Source organism: Pseudophryne corroboree, chromosome 5 (genome assembly GCF_028390025.1).
Source record: "Pseudophryne corroboree isolate aPseCor3 chromosome 5, aPseCor3.hap2, whole genome shotgun sequence".
Taxonomy (NCBI): domain Eukaryota; kingdom Metazoa; phylum Chordata; class Amphibia; order Anura; family Myobatrachidae; genus Pseudophryne; species Pseudophryne corroboree.
Genome location: NC_086448.1, coordinates 626,990,772 through 627,007,881, shown reverse-complemented (window position 1 = coordinate 627,007,881; position 17,110 = coordinate 626,990,772). Strand labels below are relative to the sequence as shown.

Genomic DNA, 17,110 nt, shown 5'->3' with positions numbered 1-17,110 from the left:
CTTCCGCCCCTCGACCGCCTCTGCCTGATTGACAGGCAGAGGCGATCGTATTTTCTGTGGCCCCCCGCCGAAAATGGGATCCGGACTGAAAGTCGACAGTAACTAGGTCGACAATGTCTAGGTCGACCACTATTGGTCGACAGTAACTAGGTCGACAGGGTGTCTAGGTCGACAGGGTCTTTAGGTCGACATGTTCTAGGTCGACAGGTCAAAAGGTCGACATGAGTTTTTCACAATTTTTTTCTTTTTTTGAACCTTTTCATACTTAACGATCCACGTGGACTACGATTGGAACGGTAATCTGTGCCGAGTGAAGCGGTAGTGGAGCAAAGGCACCATGCCCAAAGCATGGCGAGCGAAGCGAGCCATGCGAGGGGACGCGGTGCACTAATTGGGGTTCCCGGTCACTCTACGAAGAAAATGACACCAAAATAACATTAAAAACTCATGTCGACCTTTTGACCTGTCGACCTAAAGACCCTGTCGACCTAGACACCCTGTCGACCTAGACACCCTGTCGACCAATAGTGGTCGACCTAGACATTGTCGACCTAGTTACTGTCGACTTTCAATACCACACCCGCCGAAAATGCGGGCGCATGTGCAGTAGGCCTGCTGCGCATGCGCCCACGGCCCCTTAGCAAAAATTCCGTATGAAACGCTACTTGCGATTCATACTGAATTTGCCCCTAAGTACAGTGACCAACTGTGACACTGGAGAAGGTTGAGTCGTCTAGAACGCACCTGTCGCTCCAATTTTTCCCAGAGGTCTCAGTGTGGTTAAGACCTGGACTCTGATCTGGACTGTCCTTCCAGGTTACCGGTAATTTTCTGTATACCAGTTACGCGTCACCCTGGAAACATGACATCGCACAGCCTACGATGATGTTAGCTCCTTTCGGCAAGCCATTTCTTTTGCAAATGATCTAATCAGTGCCCCTCTACCCGTTTTATACCTTCACGAACACATGAAAGCTGCAGGAGCACACCATTTTTCTTGCATGGGGGGTCCAATCACGTTTGTCTACATGGTGTTTATTTACACACATACCTAATACATGCAGTGTATGTGTACATATATATATAATTATTATATACCGTATATATGGGATATATACTGTAGCTCCCGTAATCTGGGTGCAATCAAACACATAGATATTTATGAATTTCCTATCATTGTAATAGTAAGAGTAATTTTAAAATGCCAAGTGTAAAAAGCAGCTTTAGTACATTTCCATCACCTTTTGGGGGTAATTCCAAGTTGATCGCAGCAAGAAATTTTTTAGCAGTTGGGCAAAACCATGTGCACTGCAGGGGGGGCAGATATAACATTTGCAGAGAGAGTTAGATTTGGGTGGGTTATTTTGTTTCTGTGCAGGGTAAATACTGGCTGCTTTATTTTTACACTGCAATTTAGATTTCAGTTTGAATACACCCCACCCAAATCTAACTCTCTCTGCACGTTTTATATTTGTCCCCCCTGCAGTGCACATGGTTTTGCCCAATTGCTAACACACTTGCTGCTGCGATCAACTCAGAATTAGGCCCTTTGCGAGCACACTTAGGGCCTAATTCAGAGTTGATCGCAGCAGCAAATTTGTTAGCAGTTGGGCAAACCCATGTGCACTGCAGATGGGACAGATATAAAATTTGCAGAGAGAGTTAGGTTTGGATGGGGTGTGTTCAAACTGAAATCTAAATTGCAGTGTAAAAAAAAAGCAGCCAGTATTTACCCTGCACAGAAAGAAAATAACTCACCCAAATCTAACTCTTAACTCTTTGCTGCTCCAAACATACCAACCTGTATGTCTTTAATTTCAATGGTAAAATGTTGGGTGACCTCTGAGAGGGATGCGATCAAGATCCCGCCGGCCGGAATCCCGGCGGTCGAAATACCGACGCTGGAATCCCGACCGCCACAATCCCGACCGCCACAATCCCGACATATTCTCCCTCCGTGGGTGTCCACGACACCCATAGAGGGAGAATAAAATAAGATTTTACTCACAGGTAAATCTATTTCTCGTAGTCCGTAGTGGATGCTGGGGACTCCGTAAGGACCATGGGGAATAGACGGGCTCCGCAGGAGACTGGGCACTCTAAAGAAAGATTTAGTACTACCTGGTGTGCACTGGCTCCTCCCTCTATGCCCCTCCTCCAGACCTCAGTTAAGGAAACTGTGCCCGGAAGAGCTGACATTACAAGGAAAGGATTTTGGAATCCAGGGTAAGACTCATACCAGCCACACCAATCACACCGTATAACTTGTGATAAACGTACCCAGTTAACAGTATGAACAACAAACAAGCATCACTCAACTGATGCCACATAACATAACCCTTAAGTAAGCAATAACTATATACACGTATTGCAGAAAGTCCGCACTTGGGACGGGCGCCCAGCATCCACTACGGACTACGAGAAATAGATTTACCGGTAGTAAAATCTTATTTTCTCTAACGTCCTAGTGGATGCTGTGGACTCCATAAGGACCATGGGGATTATACCAAAGCTCCCAAACGGGCGGGAGAGTGCGGATGACTCTGCAGCACCGAATGGGCAAACTCAAGGTCCTCCTCAGCCAGGGTATCAAACTTGTAGAACTTTGCAAATGTGTTTGAACCCGACCAAGTAGCAGCTCGGCAAAGCTGTAATGCCGAGACCCCTCGGGCAGCCGCCCAAGAAGAGCCCACCTTTCTTGTGGAATGGGCTTTCACTGATTTTGGATGCGGCAATCCAGCCACAGAATGAGCCTGCTGAATCGTGCCACAGATCCAGCGAGCAATAGTTTGCTTTGAAGCAGGAGCACCCCTCTTGTTGGATGCATACAGGACAAATAGCGAGTCAGTCTTCCTGACTCCAGCCATTCTGGTCACATAAATCTTCAAAGCCCGGACTACGTCAAGCAACTTGGAATCCTCCAAGTCACCAGTAGCCGCAGGCACCACAATAGGTTGGTTAAAATGAAAGGATGACACCACCTTTGGCAGAAATTGCGGACGAGTCCGCAACTCTGCCCTATCAATATGGAAAACCAGATAGGGGCTTTTACATGACAAAGCCGCCAATTCTGACACACGCCTAGCCGAAGCCAAGGCCAACAGCATGACCACTTTCCACGTGAGATACTTTAGCTCCACGGTCTTAAGTGGCTTACACCAGTGGGATTTCAGGAAACTCAACACCACGTTAAGATCCCAAGGTGCCACTGGTGGCACAAAAGGGGGCTGAATATGCAGCACTCCCTTAACAAACGTCTGAACCTCAGGCAGTGAAGCCAGTTCTTTTTGGAAGAAAATGGATAGGGCCGAAATTTGGACCTTTATGGACCCTAATTTTAGGCCCATAGTCACTCCTGACTGTAGGAAGTGCAGGAATCGACCCAGCAGGAATTCCTCTGTAGGGGCCTTCCTGGCCTCACACCAAGCAACATATTTTCGCCATATACGGTGATAATGCTTTGCTGTCACGTCCTTTCTAGCCTTTATCAGCGTAGGAATAACTTCATCCGGAATGCCTTTTTCCGCTAGGATCCGGCGTTCAACCGCCATGCCGTTAAACGCAGCCGGAGTAAGTCTTGGAACAGACAGGGCCCCTGTTGCAACAGATCCTGTCTGAGAGGCAGAGGCCATGGGTCCTCTGTGAGCATTTCTTGCAGTTCCGGGTACCAAGTCCTTCTTGGCCAATCCGGAACAATGAGTATTGTTCTCACTCCTCTTTTTCTTACGATTCTCAGCACCTTGGGTATGAGAGGAAGAGGAGGAAACACATAGACCGACTGGAACACCCACGGTGTTACTAGTGCATCCACAGCTATCGCCAGAGGGTCCCTTGACCTGGCGCAATACCTTTTTAGCTTTTTGTTGAGACGGGACGCCATCATGTCCACCTGTGGCAGTTCCCATCGATTTGCAATCTGCGTGAAGACTTCTTGATGAAGTCCCCACTCTCCCGGGTGGAGGTCGTGCCTGCTGAGGAAGTCTGCTTCCCAGTTGTCCACTCCTGGAATGAACACTGCTGACAGTGCTAGTACGTGATTCTCCGCCCAACGAAGAATCCTGGTGGCTTCTGCCATTGCCACCCTGCTTCTTGTGCCACCCTGGCGGTTTACATGGGCCACTGCAGTGATGTTGTCTGACTGAATCAGCACTGGTTGGTTTCGAAGCAGAGGCTCCGCTTGACTCAGGGCGTTGTATATGGCCCTTAGTTCCAGGATATTGATGTGCAGACAAGTCTCCTGACTTGACCATAGCCCCTGGAAGTTTCTTCCTTGAGTGACTGCCCCCCATCCTCGGAGGCTTGCATCCGTGGTCACCAGGACCTAGTCCTGTATGCCGAACCTGCGGCCCTCGAGGAGGTGAGCACTTTGCAGCCACCACAGAAGAGACACCCTGGCCCTGGGGGACAGGGTGATCAGCCGATGCATCTGAAGATGCGATCCGGACCACTTGTCCAACAGATCCCACTGAAAGATCCTCGCATGGAACCTGCCGAAGGGAATGGCTTTGTATGACGCCACCATCTTTCCCAGGACTCGCGTGCAGTGATGCACCGATACCTGTTTTGGTTTTAGGAGGCCTCTGACCAGAGTCACGAGCTCCTGAGCCTTCTCCTCCAGGAGAAACACCTTTTTCTGGTTTGTGTCCAGAATCATGCCCAGGAAGGGCAGACGCGTCGTAGGAATCAGCTGCGACTTTGGAATATTCAGAATCCAGCCGTGCTGTTGCAACACTTCCTGAGAGAGTGCTACGCTGATCAGCAACCGCTCCCTGGACCTCGCCTTTATGAGATCGTCCAAGTATGGGATAATTGTAACCCCTTGCTTCCGAAGGAGCACCATCATTTCCGCCATCACCTTGGTAAATATTCTCGGTGCCGTGGACAGGCCAAACGGCAACGTCTGGAATTGGTAATGACAGTCCTGTACCACAATCTGAGGTACTCCTGATGAGGTGGGTAAATGGGGACATGCAAGTACGCATCCTTGATGTCCAGAGACACCATAAAATCCCCCTCTTCCAGGCTTGCAATGACCGCTCAGTGCGATTCCATTTTGAACTTGAATCTTTTCAGATAAATGTTCAGGGACTTTAAATTCAATATGGGTCTGACCGAACCGTCCGGTTTCGGTACCACAAACATTGTGGAATAGTATCCCCTTCCCTGTTGAAGGAGGGGAACCTTTACCACCACCTGCTGGAGATATAACTTGTGAATTGCCGCTAACACTACTTCCCGTTCCATGGGGGAAGCTGGCAGGGCCGATTTGAGGTAACGGTGAGGGGGCATCACTTCGAATTCCAGCTTGTATCCCTGAGACACAATCTGTATAGCCCAGGGATCCACCTGTGAGCGAACCCACTGGTGGCTGAAATTTCAGTGACGCGCCCCCACCGCTCCTGGCTCCACCTGTGGAGCCCCAGCGTCATGCGGTGGATTTAGTGGAAGCCGGGGAGGACTTCTGTTCCTGGGAACTAGCTGTATGGTGCAGCTTCTTTCCTCTACCCCTGCCTCTGGCAAGAAAGAACGCACCTCTGACCTTCTTGCTTCTTTGTGATCGAAAGGACTGCATTTGGTAATACGGTGCTTTCTTAGGTTGTGAGGGAATATACGGTAAAAAATTTGACTTCCCAGCCGTAGCTGTGGAAACTAGGTCCGAGAGACGGTCCCCAAACAATTCCTCACCCTTATAAGGCAACACCTCCATGTGTTTTTTAGAGTCGGCATCACCTGTCCATTGCCGAGTCCATAAGACCCTTCTGGCAGAAATCGACATTGCGTTTATTCTAGAGCCCAGCAGGCAAATGTCCCTCCGGGCATCCCGCATATATAGGACAGCGTCTTTGATATGTCCTAGGGTCAGTAAAATAGTCTCCCTGTCCAGGGTATCTAACTCCTCAGACAGAGGATCTGTCCATGCTGCTACAGTACTACACATCCAGGCCGCAGCAATTGCTGGCCTCAGAAGAGTACCAGAATGTGTATAAACAGACTTCAGGATACCTTCCTGCTTCCTATCCGCAGGATCCTTTAGGGCGGCCGTAACCTGTGACGGCAGGGCCACCTTCTTAGATAAGCGCGTCAACGCTTTGTCTACCCTAGGGGAGTATTCCCAGCGTAACCTATCCGTTGGCGGGAAAGGATACGCCATAAGTAATCTTTTGGAAATCAGTACTTTCCTATCAGGGGAATCCCACGCTTTTTCACATAACTCATTTAATTCATGTGAAGGGGGAAAAGTCACTTCTTGATTTTTCTCCCCAAACATATAAACCCTCTTGTCAGGAACAGGGTTTTCCTCCGATATGTGCAATACATCCTTCATTGCTATAATCATGTATCGGATGGCTTTAGTCATTTTTTTAATCATGTATTCTTTTATTAGAATTTTACATATAGTTACATAAGTGAAACGAGAGAAAGAAGAAAAAAGAGACAAAAAGAGAGAAAACAATTCAAAACATGCAACGTACAGAACAGTACATTATGCTGGTCAATAAGTGTTACATTGGTTTAAAGTGCAAAACACAAAGCAGTTGAAAATTGAAAAGGGGGAGAGCGCTCAGAACACTTGGTCTGGTCATTACAACATTATCGTCATTGACTCTTTATTATACATGAGTAGAAGGGAAGTCACATATACGAATATAGGGTTGTGTATACAAGAAGAGTGATAACATCACCAAAATAAGCAGGAAGGTGTCAGAGGGCGTCGGCCTCGGCCAAAAAAAAAAAAAGGAAAAAGGGTCTACAAACTCTGCCTGTCAACGGGCCCCGTCAGTTCCGCACCCGGATGCACCAGAGTCCATCTATCCCACTTACAGTGAAACTTGGACTCAGAGTTGCGGGATAAGTACATTAGCTTTTCATGTTTTATGACTAAGGTCACCAGAGCTCTCCATTCCAGTAATCTGGGGGGGGGGTCTCCGCAAACCAGGAGCGTGCAACAACAACTTTGGCAAACGTGGTCAGACATAGGACATACTGATATGTGAGCAATGAGTGAGTTTCTTCCAGGTCCACCCCAAAGAGACAGGCCCTGGGGTTAAGTTGAGGAAGAGACGGGTCAGTAATTAATATGTCAGACCATACCCGAGTCCAAAAATTGTAGACTTTCGGGCAGTCCCATAACAGATGCCAGAATCCGGCACGTGCCATCCGGCATTTGGGGCACAAAGCTTCAGGCCTTAAACCAGCTCGCTGGAGGAATAGAGGGGTACGGTAAACCCTATGCAGGATAAAGAGGTGCACCTGTTGATATCTGATACAAGGAGTGGTAGACCTGGCGGAGCCCAATATTTGTAACCATTGCTCGTCTGAGAAGGGGCCTATATCACCCTCCCAGCTCAGCTTAAGTGGATCTAAAGAGGTAGGTAAGACTCTATTGTTTAGTGATGCATATATCATTGAGACTTTGCCCGTGGAGGGCAAACGTTGTAGCATAAGTTTAACTGGAGAAGGGGAGATGGAGGGGGCCATTCTGAATTGGGTCTGTAATGCATGCCTCAATTGGAAGTATCTAAATAGGGCCGTGTTTGGGAGTTCAAAATCAGCCTGTAGTTGCGTGAATGATTTAAGGTAACCATCCACATACAGTTGTCCCAGGGAAATTACCCCACTTTTTACCCAAATGTTGTCTGTAGACAGCTTTTGAAGTTCCATATAGGAACTGTTGAACCATAAGGGCGAATCTACATCCAGGTCGGACCAATCATAAAGGCTGTGCACTTGCCTCCAGACCAGAAGAGCCTGTCGCAGGATAGGAGGAAGACCCGACACAGACATTCCCGAAAGCAAAAAAAGGAGGGGGGTGAAGAAGGGCCCCACCCGTTCAGTCAAGTATCCATGTAGGGTCGGGCCGCCCACTCCCGCAATCCAACTGGAGAGGTGCACCAGCTGTGCTGCTAGATAGTACAATCTAAGATTAGGCAGGCCCGCCCCCCCAGTGAGTTTGGTCCTACAAAGTGTTTTTATGGCTATCCTCGCCGGTTTATGACCCCATATAAAGGAAGATATGAGACTGTCAATACTAGCAAATACTTTCTTAGGCAAGTAAATGGGGGAGTGTTGCAGAACATATAGGTACTTAGGCTGGATAGACATCTTAAAGAGATTGATGCGTCCTAAAACAGTCAGCGGCAGTGCCTTCCATGTGTGGATTTTACGTTTAAAAAAAGCTGTGATAGGGTCTATATTCCATTTGGCGTATTCTGATGCTGGCCCTGTAACCCAAACACCCAAGTATTTAAATTTCAGAGTCCATTGCAGTGAGTGTGACGCACATGCCCTCTCCGGGATATGTCCAGAAATGGGAAAAATAAAGGATTTGTCCCAATTTATACACAAGCCAGAGTATTCCCCAAATTCATTAACTGTGTGGAGCATAGACCGGAGAGAGACATCTGAATCCCTCAGGAACAGTAACATATCGTCAGCATACAGAGACACCTTATCCACTGTGGAGCCGGCCGCCAGTCCCTGAATATCCGGGTTGTCCTGTATCATACAAGCTAATGGCTCTATAGCCAGTGCAAACAGGGCTGGGGACAGTGGGCAACCCTGACGCGTGCCCCTGGCCAGAGAGAATGAGGACGAAGTATACCCATTAACAGAGACACGGGCCACTGGAGAGGAGTACAGCAACCGAACCCATCTGATGAACATAGGGCCAAAGCCAAACCCGTGCAGCACCCGCCACAGGTAGGACCATTCAACCGAGTCGAAGGCCTTGGCGGCGTCGAGAGACACCACCACTGCCCCCGAACCCAGCAAGCCATCCCCCTGCAAATGATAGAACAATTTTCGCAGGTTTTGCATAGTGGATCTCCCCGGCATGAAGCCTGTCTGGTCCAGATGTATAATAGAACCAATGACCGTGTACAGATGAATGGCAAGCATCTTAGCAAGGATTTTAACATCAGTGGACAGCAGTGAAATAGGGCGGTAGGACTCGGGAGCCTTGGGATCCTTCCCCGGCTTGGGCAATACTATAATAGTGGCCTCAGACATGGACGGGGGGAGGCCACCAGCTTCAAACAAAGTATTAAATAATTCTAATAAATAGGGACAGAAATGGGAGTTAAACTTTTTATAAATCTCCACTGGGAGACCATCCCCACCAGGTGCCTTGGACGAGGGGAGTGACGACACAGCGCGCTCCACCTCCTCAAGGGTGAAAGGAGTCTCCAGTACTTCAAGCGCCTCCCGCGACAGATTGGGTAAGTTCACCCGTGAGAGGTAGGATTGTAACTGCTCGTCGGAGTGGGAGACTCCCGACGAGTACAGTTTGGAATAAAATTTTTGAAATACCCCAGCTATATCTTTCCCCGAGTAACAGAGACTGCCATCCCCATCGGCAATACACTGAACAGTGCGGGAGTGGGACTCATCCCTGGCCAACAAAGCCAGGTAACTGCCCCCCAGCTCCGCCTGAAAATACTGCCTGTGACTAGAGAACAGCAGTCTGCGTTTGGATTTATCAAAGAGGTAATCGGCCCACTCTCTCTGTGCGTCCAGCCACGCCCCACGATCCGATTGGGAATGTGATTCTATATATACAGATTCCAAATCGCGGCAAGCCTGTTCAAGTCTTGCTTCCTCCCTCCTGTTAAACGACTTAATGCCGGCTATTCTCCTAATAAAAGTGCCTCGAATATATGCTTTATAAGCATCATGTCGGACAGTGGGGTAGGAGTCTGGGGGGTTGTAATCAAGGAAGTCTTTCCAGTCCGAAATAAAGTCGGAACCCTCTCCCATTAAATTCAACCAGAATGGGTGCAATTTCCACTGACTGGTGCCCCTACCGTGCGTCATAGACAGCTCTAATAAGACTGGAGAGTGGTCCGATATACCCCTGGACAAATATACTAGTTCAGAAATTCTAGGCGATAAAGTCGGGGAAATAAGGCACAAATCTATCCGGGACAGTGTGTTGTGGGTAGCGGAATGACAGGAATAGTGCGCCATAGTAGGATTTCGCAGTCTCCAGATATCCATCCAGCCAAGTTCAGCGACAAGCCTTGCAAAAGGGGTCGGGGCAGGGGGGAGAGAAGTGGAGTCGCAAGACTCCCGCCAGCAATCAATAGACAAGTCCATGACGTTGTTGAAGTCGCCCACACTAATAACCGGTGTGTCAGGGGACTGAGCTATAAAGTCGGCTGCTTTGCGCAAAACTTCACTGTTGTAGGGAGGGGGGATGTATATAGCCAAGATATGGTACAGTGCGTGATGTATAACGGCCCGTAAAAAAACGTAGCGACCATGAGGGTCCACACTACTATGCTCCAAATTAAAGTGTACCAACTTCTTAACCAATATCGACACCCCTCTGGCGCCGGAGGAAAACGTGGAGTGGTAAGCCCATCCCACCCATGGCCTCTTAATGGCCATGACCTTACTACCATAGAGGTGAGTTTCAGAAAGGCACACTATATCAATTCTATACTTTTGAAGTTGTTTCAGGACAAGAGAGCGTTTAATTTTGTCGTTTAGACCACAGACATTCCATCCCAGCAGTCTAATCGTGTCCCTCCCCGTGGAGCCAGTGTTAGAACCCATACCGTAGATCACAGTGCAGGGACACAGGGAGAAAAGTCATGAAAGACAGAAAAGGCATAGCATGTGGGAGTTGAAACACAGCAAACCGGATTATAATAAGGTTATACTCTCTAGCATAGAAAACCCGATCAGCACCGGGAGGCCGGGGCCGAGCACCCTCCAAATGTGACACCTGAAAAACCAAGCAGTTCCACAGCAGTTGAGCAAAATGACCAGTTGCACAGAAAAAAAAAGGAAAAAGGAGAAAACAACAACAACAATTAAACATCCCATCCCGCACCCACCCTGTATGACCAGCAAACAACCTAGTGTCATACCTATTCCCTATCAAAACTAAAATTAAACTAACTAGGTTCGAAACGAACCAGTTGGGAAAAACAGAACTGTGGGACTAAACCCCTAAGCTATCTACAGCAGGGAACTCCCGCACATAGAGCTTAGCATGAGTAGCAGCCCGATGCTATATAAGAAAAACAAATAAACAAATAAGTGACACACATCAGCCCATAAGGGTAAAAGCAATAGGAACCGTACAGTTTACGTTAAAATAGTTACCACACGCCAACAATATATGACCAATACGAGTTCATTCGGGAGCTGGAGGTCTGCGCTCCAGCCAGGATTCCACATCTTTCGGGGTAGAGAAAAAGTGCGTGGTATCGTTGAATATAACCCTTAGACGAGCCGGAAACAACATCGAGTATTGAATATTCCGATCCCGGAGTTTGCGTTTGATAAGAGAGAACTGGGCACGGGATTTCTGAACTTCAATGGCAAAGTCCGGGAAGATTGAGATCGTATGATTGTCAAACAGCAATGGGCCTTGGAGTCGAGCCAGACGAAGTATAGTGTCTCTATCCTTAAAATGAAGAAGACGAGCAATAAACGTCCGAGCAGGAGCGCCAGGTGGAGGAGGACGAGATGGAAGACGATGCGCCCTTTCTACCACGAATTGCGGGCTAAAGACTTCACGTGTAAACATCTTAATCAGCCAGTCTTCAAAGAATTTCTCCGGTGCCGTTCCCTCCGCCCTCTCAGGCAGTCCGACCAGGCGAACATTGTTCCGGCGAAGCCTGCCTTCTATATCGGATAATTTAGTATGTGCCGATGATAACTGTGTGGAAAGGTCGTCCACCCTAGTTTTGAGTGGAGAGGTGTCCTCCAGGTCCGAGATGCGGTGCTCAGTCTCACTCACTCTTTCACGAATCTTTTGGAGATCCTGACGAAGGAGAGAGACATCTATCTGAACACGTTCAATTTTGTCAGAAACACGTTGCTCAGAGGCAGCAATAGCCTGTATTATTTTCTGCGTAGAATGCGTTGAATCTGTCAAGGCTGGGTCATCGCTCTCAGAGCGCGGAGAAGGAGAGTTGCGAGCCGCAGTGGAAGTGGATTGAGAAGAGGAGGATTCCCTCGCATATTTCTGCAATTTCGCGGCTTTCCCCATTGTAGTATCCAATATATAGCACAGGGGTAGTGCAGGAAGCGTGTAGATCTGGGTAAGATAACAAGTATGGAGGAGTATGGAGGAGAGGCAGCAGCAGCACACCCTTTAAGACAAACAGGCACAGCTCCGGTGTAACTTATTAATAGAAGAGCACAGCCTCCACGTGCAGCGAACAGGGGAGCCAAGGAAGTCAGTGTAGTATATGTAGAAGCAAGCACGTTATACTTAGGCAGTGATACATATGCATATGCATGTGCGAACCGGGGTAATATATCCGGTGCAGCTCCCAGAAGGGTGCACTATCCAAGCAGGAATTTAATGCAGGGAGCACTGCAGGGTAGAGCAGGCAGATGCGGTGTAATTACCGTGAGCTGCAGGAGCTGATAGTATACCGATTCGCCGGTATAACCCGGTGTTGTCCACCTGCAGTGACAAACGTTGATCCTGTGGAGAAGGAGCAGGCTGAGGAGTGCAGGTTGTACGGAGTCCCCCGGCGGCGGTGAAGAAGACTCCCCTCCTAGGAAGCAGCACGTGGGATGCGGCCCGAGGTCAGCGCCGGCCCCGGAGAGCGCCGACCTGGAAGCGCCGCAGAGTTTCAGCGTCAGGAGAGGGAGAAGCGGAGGGGCAGCCGGAGGGCGTCCAGGCACTGCAGCGGTAAGCTGGAGGTGTGCGGCTAGGGAGCGGAGGGCAGAGTGCGAGGCAGGCGTCCCGTCCCACGATGGCAAGATGGCCGCCGTGAGCAGCTCCGAGACACCACCCGCGGTACCCACCATCTATTGGCCGCAGCACGGGTCCGAGGGCACAGGCGAGCAGATCCAGCGAGACACCAGCAGTTGGGGCTGAGTTGGGTTCACTTTTTAAACAGGCAGCGTCAGGCTAAACGGATTAATGTCGGATATCGTGCGGGAGCTTAAAAGCTATGCTCCTACTCCATGCTATGCCAAGCTCCGCCCCCCCCCGGCTTTAGTCATTTTAGGCTGCAACTTTGCCTCATCGTCATCGACACTGGAGTCAGAATCCGTGTCGACATCTGTGTCAACCAACTGGGATAGTGGGCGCTTTTGAGACCCTGACGGCCTCTGAGCTGTAGAATCAGACACGGGTTGAGACCCTGACTGATTATCCAACCTTTTATGCAAGGAGCTCACGTTATCATTTAACACCTTCCACATATCCATCCAATCAGGTGTCGGCGCCGTCGGCGGCGACACCACATTCACTTGCACTTGTTCTGCCTCCACGTAACCGTCCTCGTCAAACATGTCGACACAAACGTACCGACACACCGCACACACACAGGGAATGCTCTAATTGAGGACAGGACCCCACAAGGCCTTTTGGGGAGACAGAGAGAGAGTATGCCAGCACACACCCCAGCGCTATATAACCCAGGGATTACACAGTAACTTAGTGTTTACCCAGTAGCTGCTGTTTATGATAATTTGCGCCTAAATTTATGTGCCCCCCCTCTCTTTTTACCCTTTTTCTACCTTGATACTGCAGGGGAGAGCCTGGGGAGCTTCCTCTCAGCGGAGCTGTGAAGAGAAAATGGCGCTGGTTAGTGCTGAGGAAGAAGGCCCCGCCCCCTCAGCGGCGGGCTTCTGTCCCGGGTCTGTGTAATAAAATGGCGGGGGCTCGTACATATATACAGTGCCCAGCTGTATATATGTGCCTTTTTGCCAAGAGGTATCCTAATTGCTGCCCAGGGCGCCCCCCCTGCGCCCTGCACCCTACAGTGACCGGAGTGTGTGGGTAGTGTGGGCGCAATGGCGCACAGCTGCAGTGCTGTGCGCTACCTCATGTGAAGACCAGAGTCTTCTGCCGCCGATTTCGATGTCTTCTTGCTTCTGCCGGCTTCTGACTTCTGGCTCTGCGAGGGGGACGGCGGCGCGGCTCCGGGAACGGACGACCAAGGTTAAGATCCTGTGTTCGAACCCTCTGGAGCTAATGGTGTCCAGTAGCCTAAGAAGCGCAACCTAGCCGCAGTTAGTAGGTTTGCTTCTCTCCCCTCAGTCCCACGTAGCAGAGAGTCTGTTGCCAGCAGAAGCTCTATGAAAATAAAAAAACCTAACTAAAATACTTTCTTATTAGCAAGCTCAGGAGAGCTCACTAAAAGCACCCAGCTCTGGCCGGGCACAGATTCTAACTGAGGTCTGGAGGAGGGGCATAGAGGGAGGAGCCAGTGCATACCAGGTAGTACTAAATCTTTCTTTAGAGTGCCCAGTCTCCTGCGGAGCCCGTCTATTCCCCATGGTCCTTACGGAGTCCCCAGCATCCACTAGGACGTTAGAGAAATTAGTGTGCTGAGCGTAGCGAGGCACCGTGCCCGCAGCATGGCGAGCGAAGCGAGCCCACAAGGGGTTGCGTTCCGCTCGCCACCCCTGTTGGGATTGTGTGGTCGGGATTCCGGCGTCGGTATTTCGACCGTCGGGATCCCGTCCAGCGGGATTTAGTACTGATCCCCTCTGAGAGAGTCACTAATTTTTGTTGTGTATTTGAGGTACATGCCCTGCCTTTTAATTGTCAATAACTGATCAAACAACACTCCTGTCATCACTGTACATAGAGAGGCCATTCATAAGGGAATGTGCCTACATCCAAGCTGGAGTCCTACCTGGTTTTTACATGATTATACGCTTCGTTTTCTTCCCTCATTACTTAGCAGTGGAACAGGATGTCTAAGCTATTTTTACAAAGGTTAAGTAAGTAAAGCAACTTCCATATAAAGTAACTAGTAAAATGGATTTGGGTCACCTCAGCTTGCCTCCACCCCTGTTATTATCTTCCACTTGCCCTAGCCGTGACAGTCTAAGGACATGCCATTAAGGACATGCCACTTCTGTGTTCTTTTCAGAAATTGCTTCTTTAGAGGACATACTGTACATCGGTCTATAAAGAGTTATATACAATATACATCTTTACATGTTATACTTCGGTATATAACCTTTTTTTTATCGACTTGTTACTTTGGAATGCAAGCAATAGTCTTATATAGTTCAAGAGCTCCTGATTGTCTGAAACTGGTTCCTCTGATTAAGGAGCAAAAAGCTGCAGCAGATAAACTCTCAGATGCTTGTAACCCAATGGTGCAAGTTGGCGGGTATGGCGTACCATGAAGAATTTAGCCACGGGTACGCCGTACCCACCGCCACTCAGTGTCTTCACCAAAGCCGCTGTTAGCGCTGCTGCTGTGCGCCGAGTCTCTGCCTCGGCGCCTTCCCAGCCTGCTTGGAGAACGATTGTGACGTAATCATGCTCCCGCGGCAGGCGCACACAGGACCCTGGTGGCTGGCTTGGCGGGATGTGGGCGCGTCTCTGTCTCCTTGTCCTTGAGCAGCGCAGCGGCAACTTGCAGGGGTCACTCAGGGGGCGTTAGGAGCACGGAGCAGGCTCCTGAGGTACAGTGTACTGTAGTGTAGTACATACTATTTGTGTCAGCGGCCTGGGGGAGTGTATGTAATCACCAGTGGGTATGGTGACTTCAAGAACAGCAGCAGCTTCAGAACCAAAATAACTATCCTTCCTAATATATAAAACTGAATATATGTGTATGTGGCAATGTATATCTGGCACTGTGGGGCACTGTATATCTGGCACAGTGGGGCATTGTATATCTGGCACTGTGGGGCAATGTATATCTGACACTGGGGCATTTGTGTATCTGGCACTGTGGGGCAATGTATATCTGACACTGGGGCATTTGTGTATCTGGCACTCTGGGGCAATGTGTATCTGGCACTGTGGGGCAACGTGTATCTGGCACTATTGGGGTCATATGTGTATCTGGCCCCCACATATGTGTATCACGCCCCCATTTTCATTGGCCACGTCCCATGTGGCATTTGGCCACACCCATTTTATTGTACAGTACCTATAAGACATTTTTTCTACTTGCACCACTGTTGTAAGCCCATCTGATATATAAGCATTGTATTTACAGTATATGTACCTGTCACATGGCCCTCCTATCTACAGTATATGCATAGTAAGCACAAATCTAAAAATATTGAAAACTTACTTGCTCTCCTGTAGCAACACCGATTCCCAAAGGTGCCAAAGCCTAATTAGGAAATAACATCATCATTATGAAGCACTTTCATTTGTACTGATCAACAGAATAAATATTTCTCTGCTAATGTACACAAAATGTATTAGGTAAACTAGGTTGCTTAGATTTTACTTGTCTCAGTGGCAATTAAGATTTTGCTATTTGTGCAGAATATATTAAAGCACTATAAATGTATCTATATCAAGGACGTGCGGTGAGTTAAATGGCTCAGGAGGCACTGGCTAGCACCAGAGCCAGATTTACATACAATATATGAGTCAAAGGGTACATCTGGGGACATAGGTGCAACAGTATAAACTCCTGGAAATTTGGTGAGTTTTGATCAGAGATGTGCAGAAAAGATAGGCAGGGGAGGCATTGCCTAACCAGCCATATACTTTTTACTCCAGAGTTTTGGCTATAAAAATGATTAGAATAATGCAAAGATGATATTTCACACAAATTCTGGGTATTTTTCATTTACGTTATACAGTCAAAACTCTTGAACAAACGTTAATATGATAGGAAAGGCTCTGCCTCACCCCAACGCACGTCACTGATATAGATATTAGTGATGTGCACCGGAAATTTTTCGGGTTTTGTGTTTTGGTTTTGGATTCGGTTCCGCGGCCGTGTTTTGGATTCGGACGCATTTTGGCAAAACCTCCCTGAAATTTTTTTGTCGGATTCGGGTGTGTTTTGGATTCGGGTGTTTTTTTTTACAAAAAACCCCTCAAAAACAGCTTAAATCATAGAATTTGGTGGTCATTTTGATCCCATAGTATTATTAACCTCAATAACCATAATTTACACTCATTTCCAGTCTATTCTGAACACCTCACAATATTATTTTTAGTTCTAAAATTTGCACCGAGGTCGCTGGATGACTAAGCTAAGCGACCCAAGTGGCCGACACAAACACCTGGCCCATCTAGGAGTGGCACTGCATTGTCAGACAGGATGTCAGATTCAAAAAATTGTCCCTAAACAGCACATGATGCAAAGAAAAAAAGAGGCGCAATGAGGTAGCTGTGTGATTAAGCTAAGCGACCCAAGTG

General features: G+C 48.5%; 1 protein-coding gene across 2 annotated transcripts in view; it reads right to left on the bottom strand.

The window, feature by feature from the left end:
* ENOSF1 (enolase superfamily member 1) overlaps nt 1–17,110 on the bottom strand; it is a 112,579-nt gene that overhangs the window by 22,983 nt on the left and 72,486 nt on the right. For both annotated transcript variants that reach the window (XM_063923564.1, XM_063923565.1), the window contains one exon: nt 16,023–16,064. In XM_063923564.1, coding sequence (XP_063779634.1) covers nt 16,023–16,064 — 42 coding nt within the window. The remainder of the gene's footprint in view (nt 1–16,022; nt 16,065–17,110) is intronic.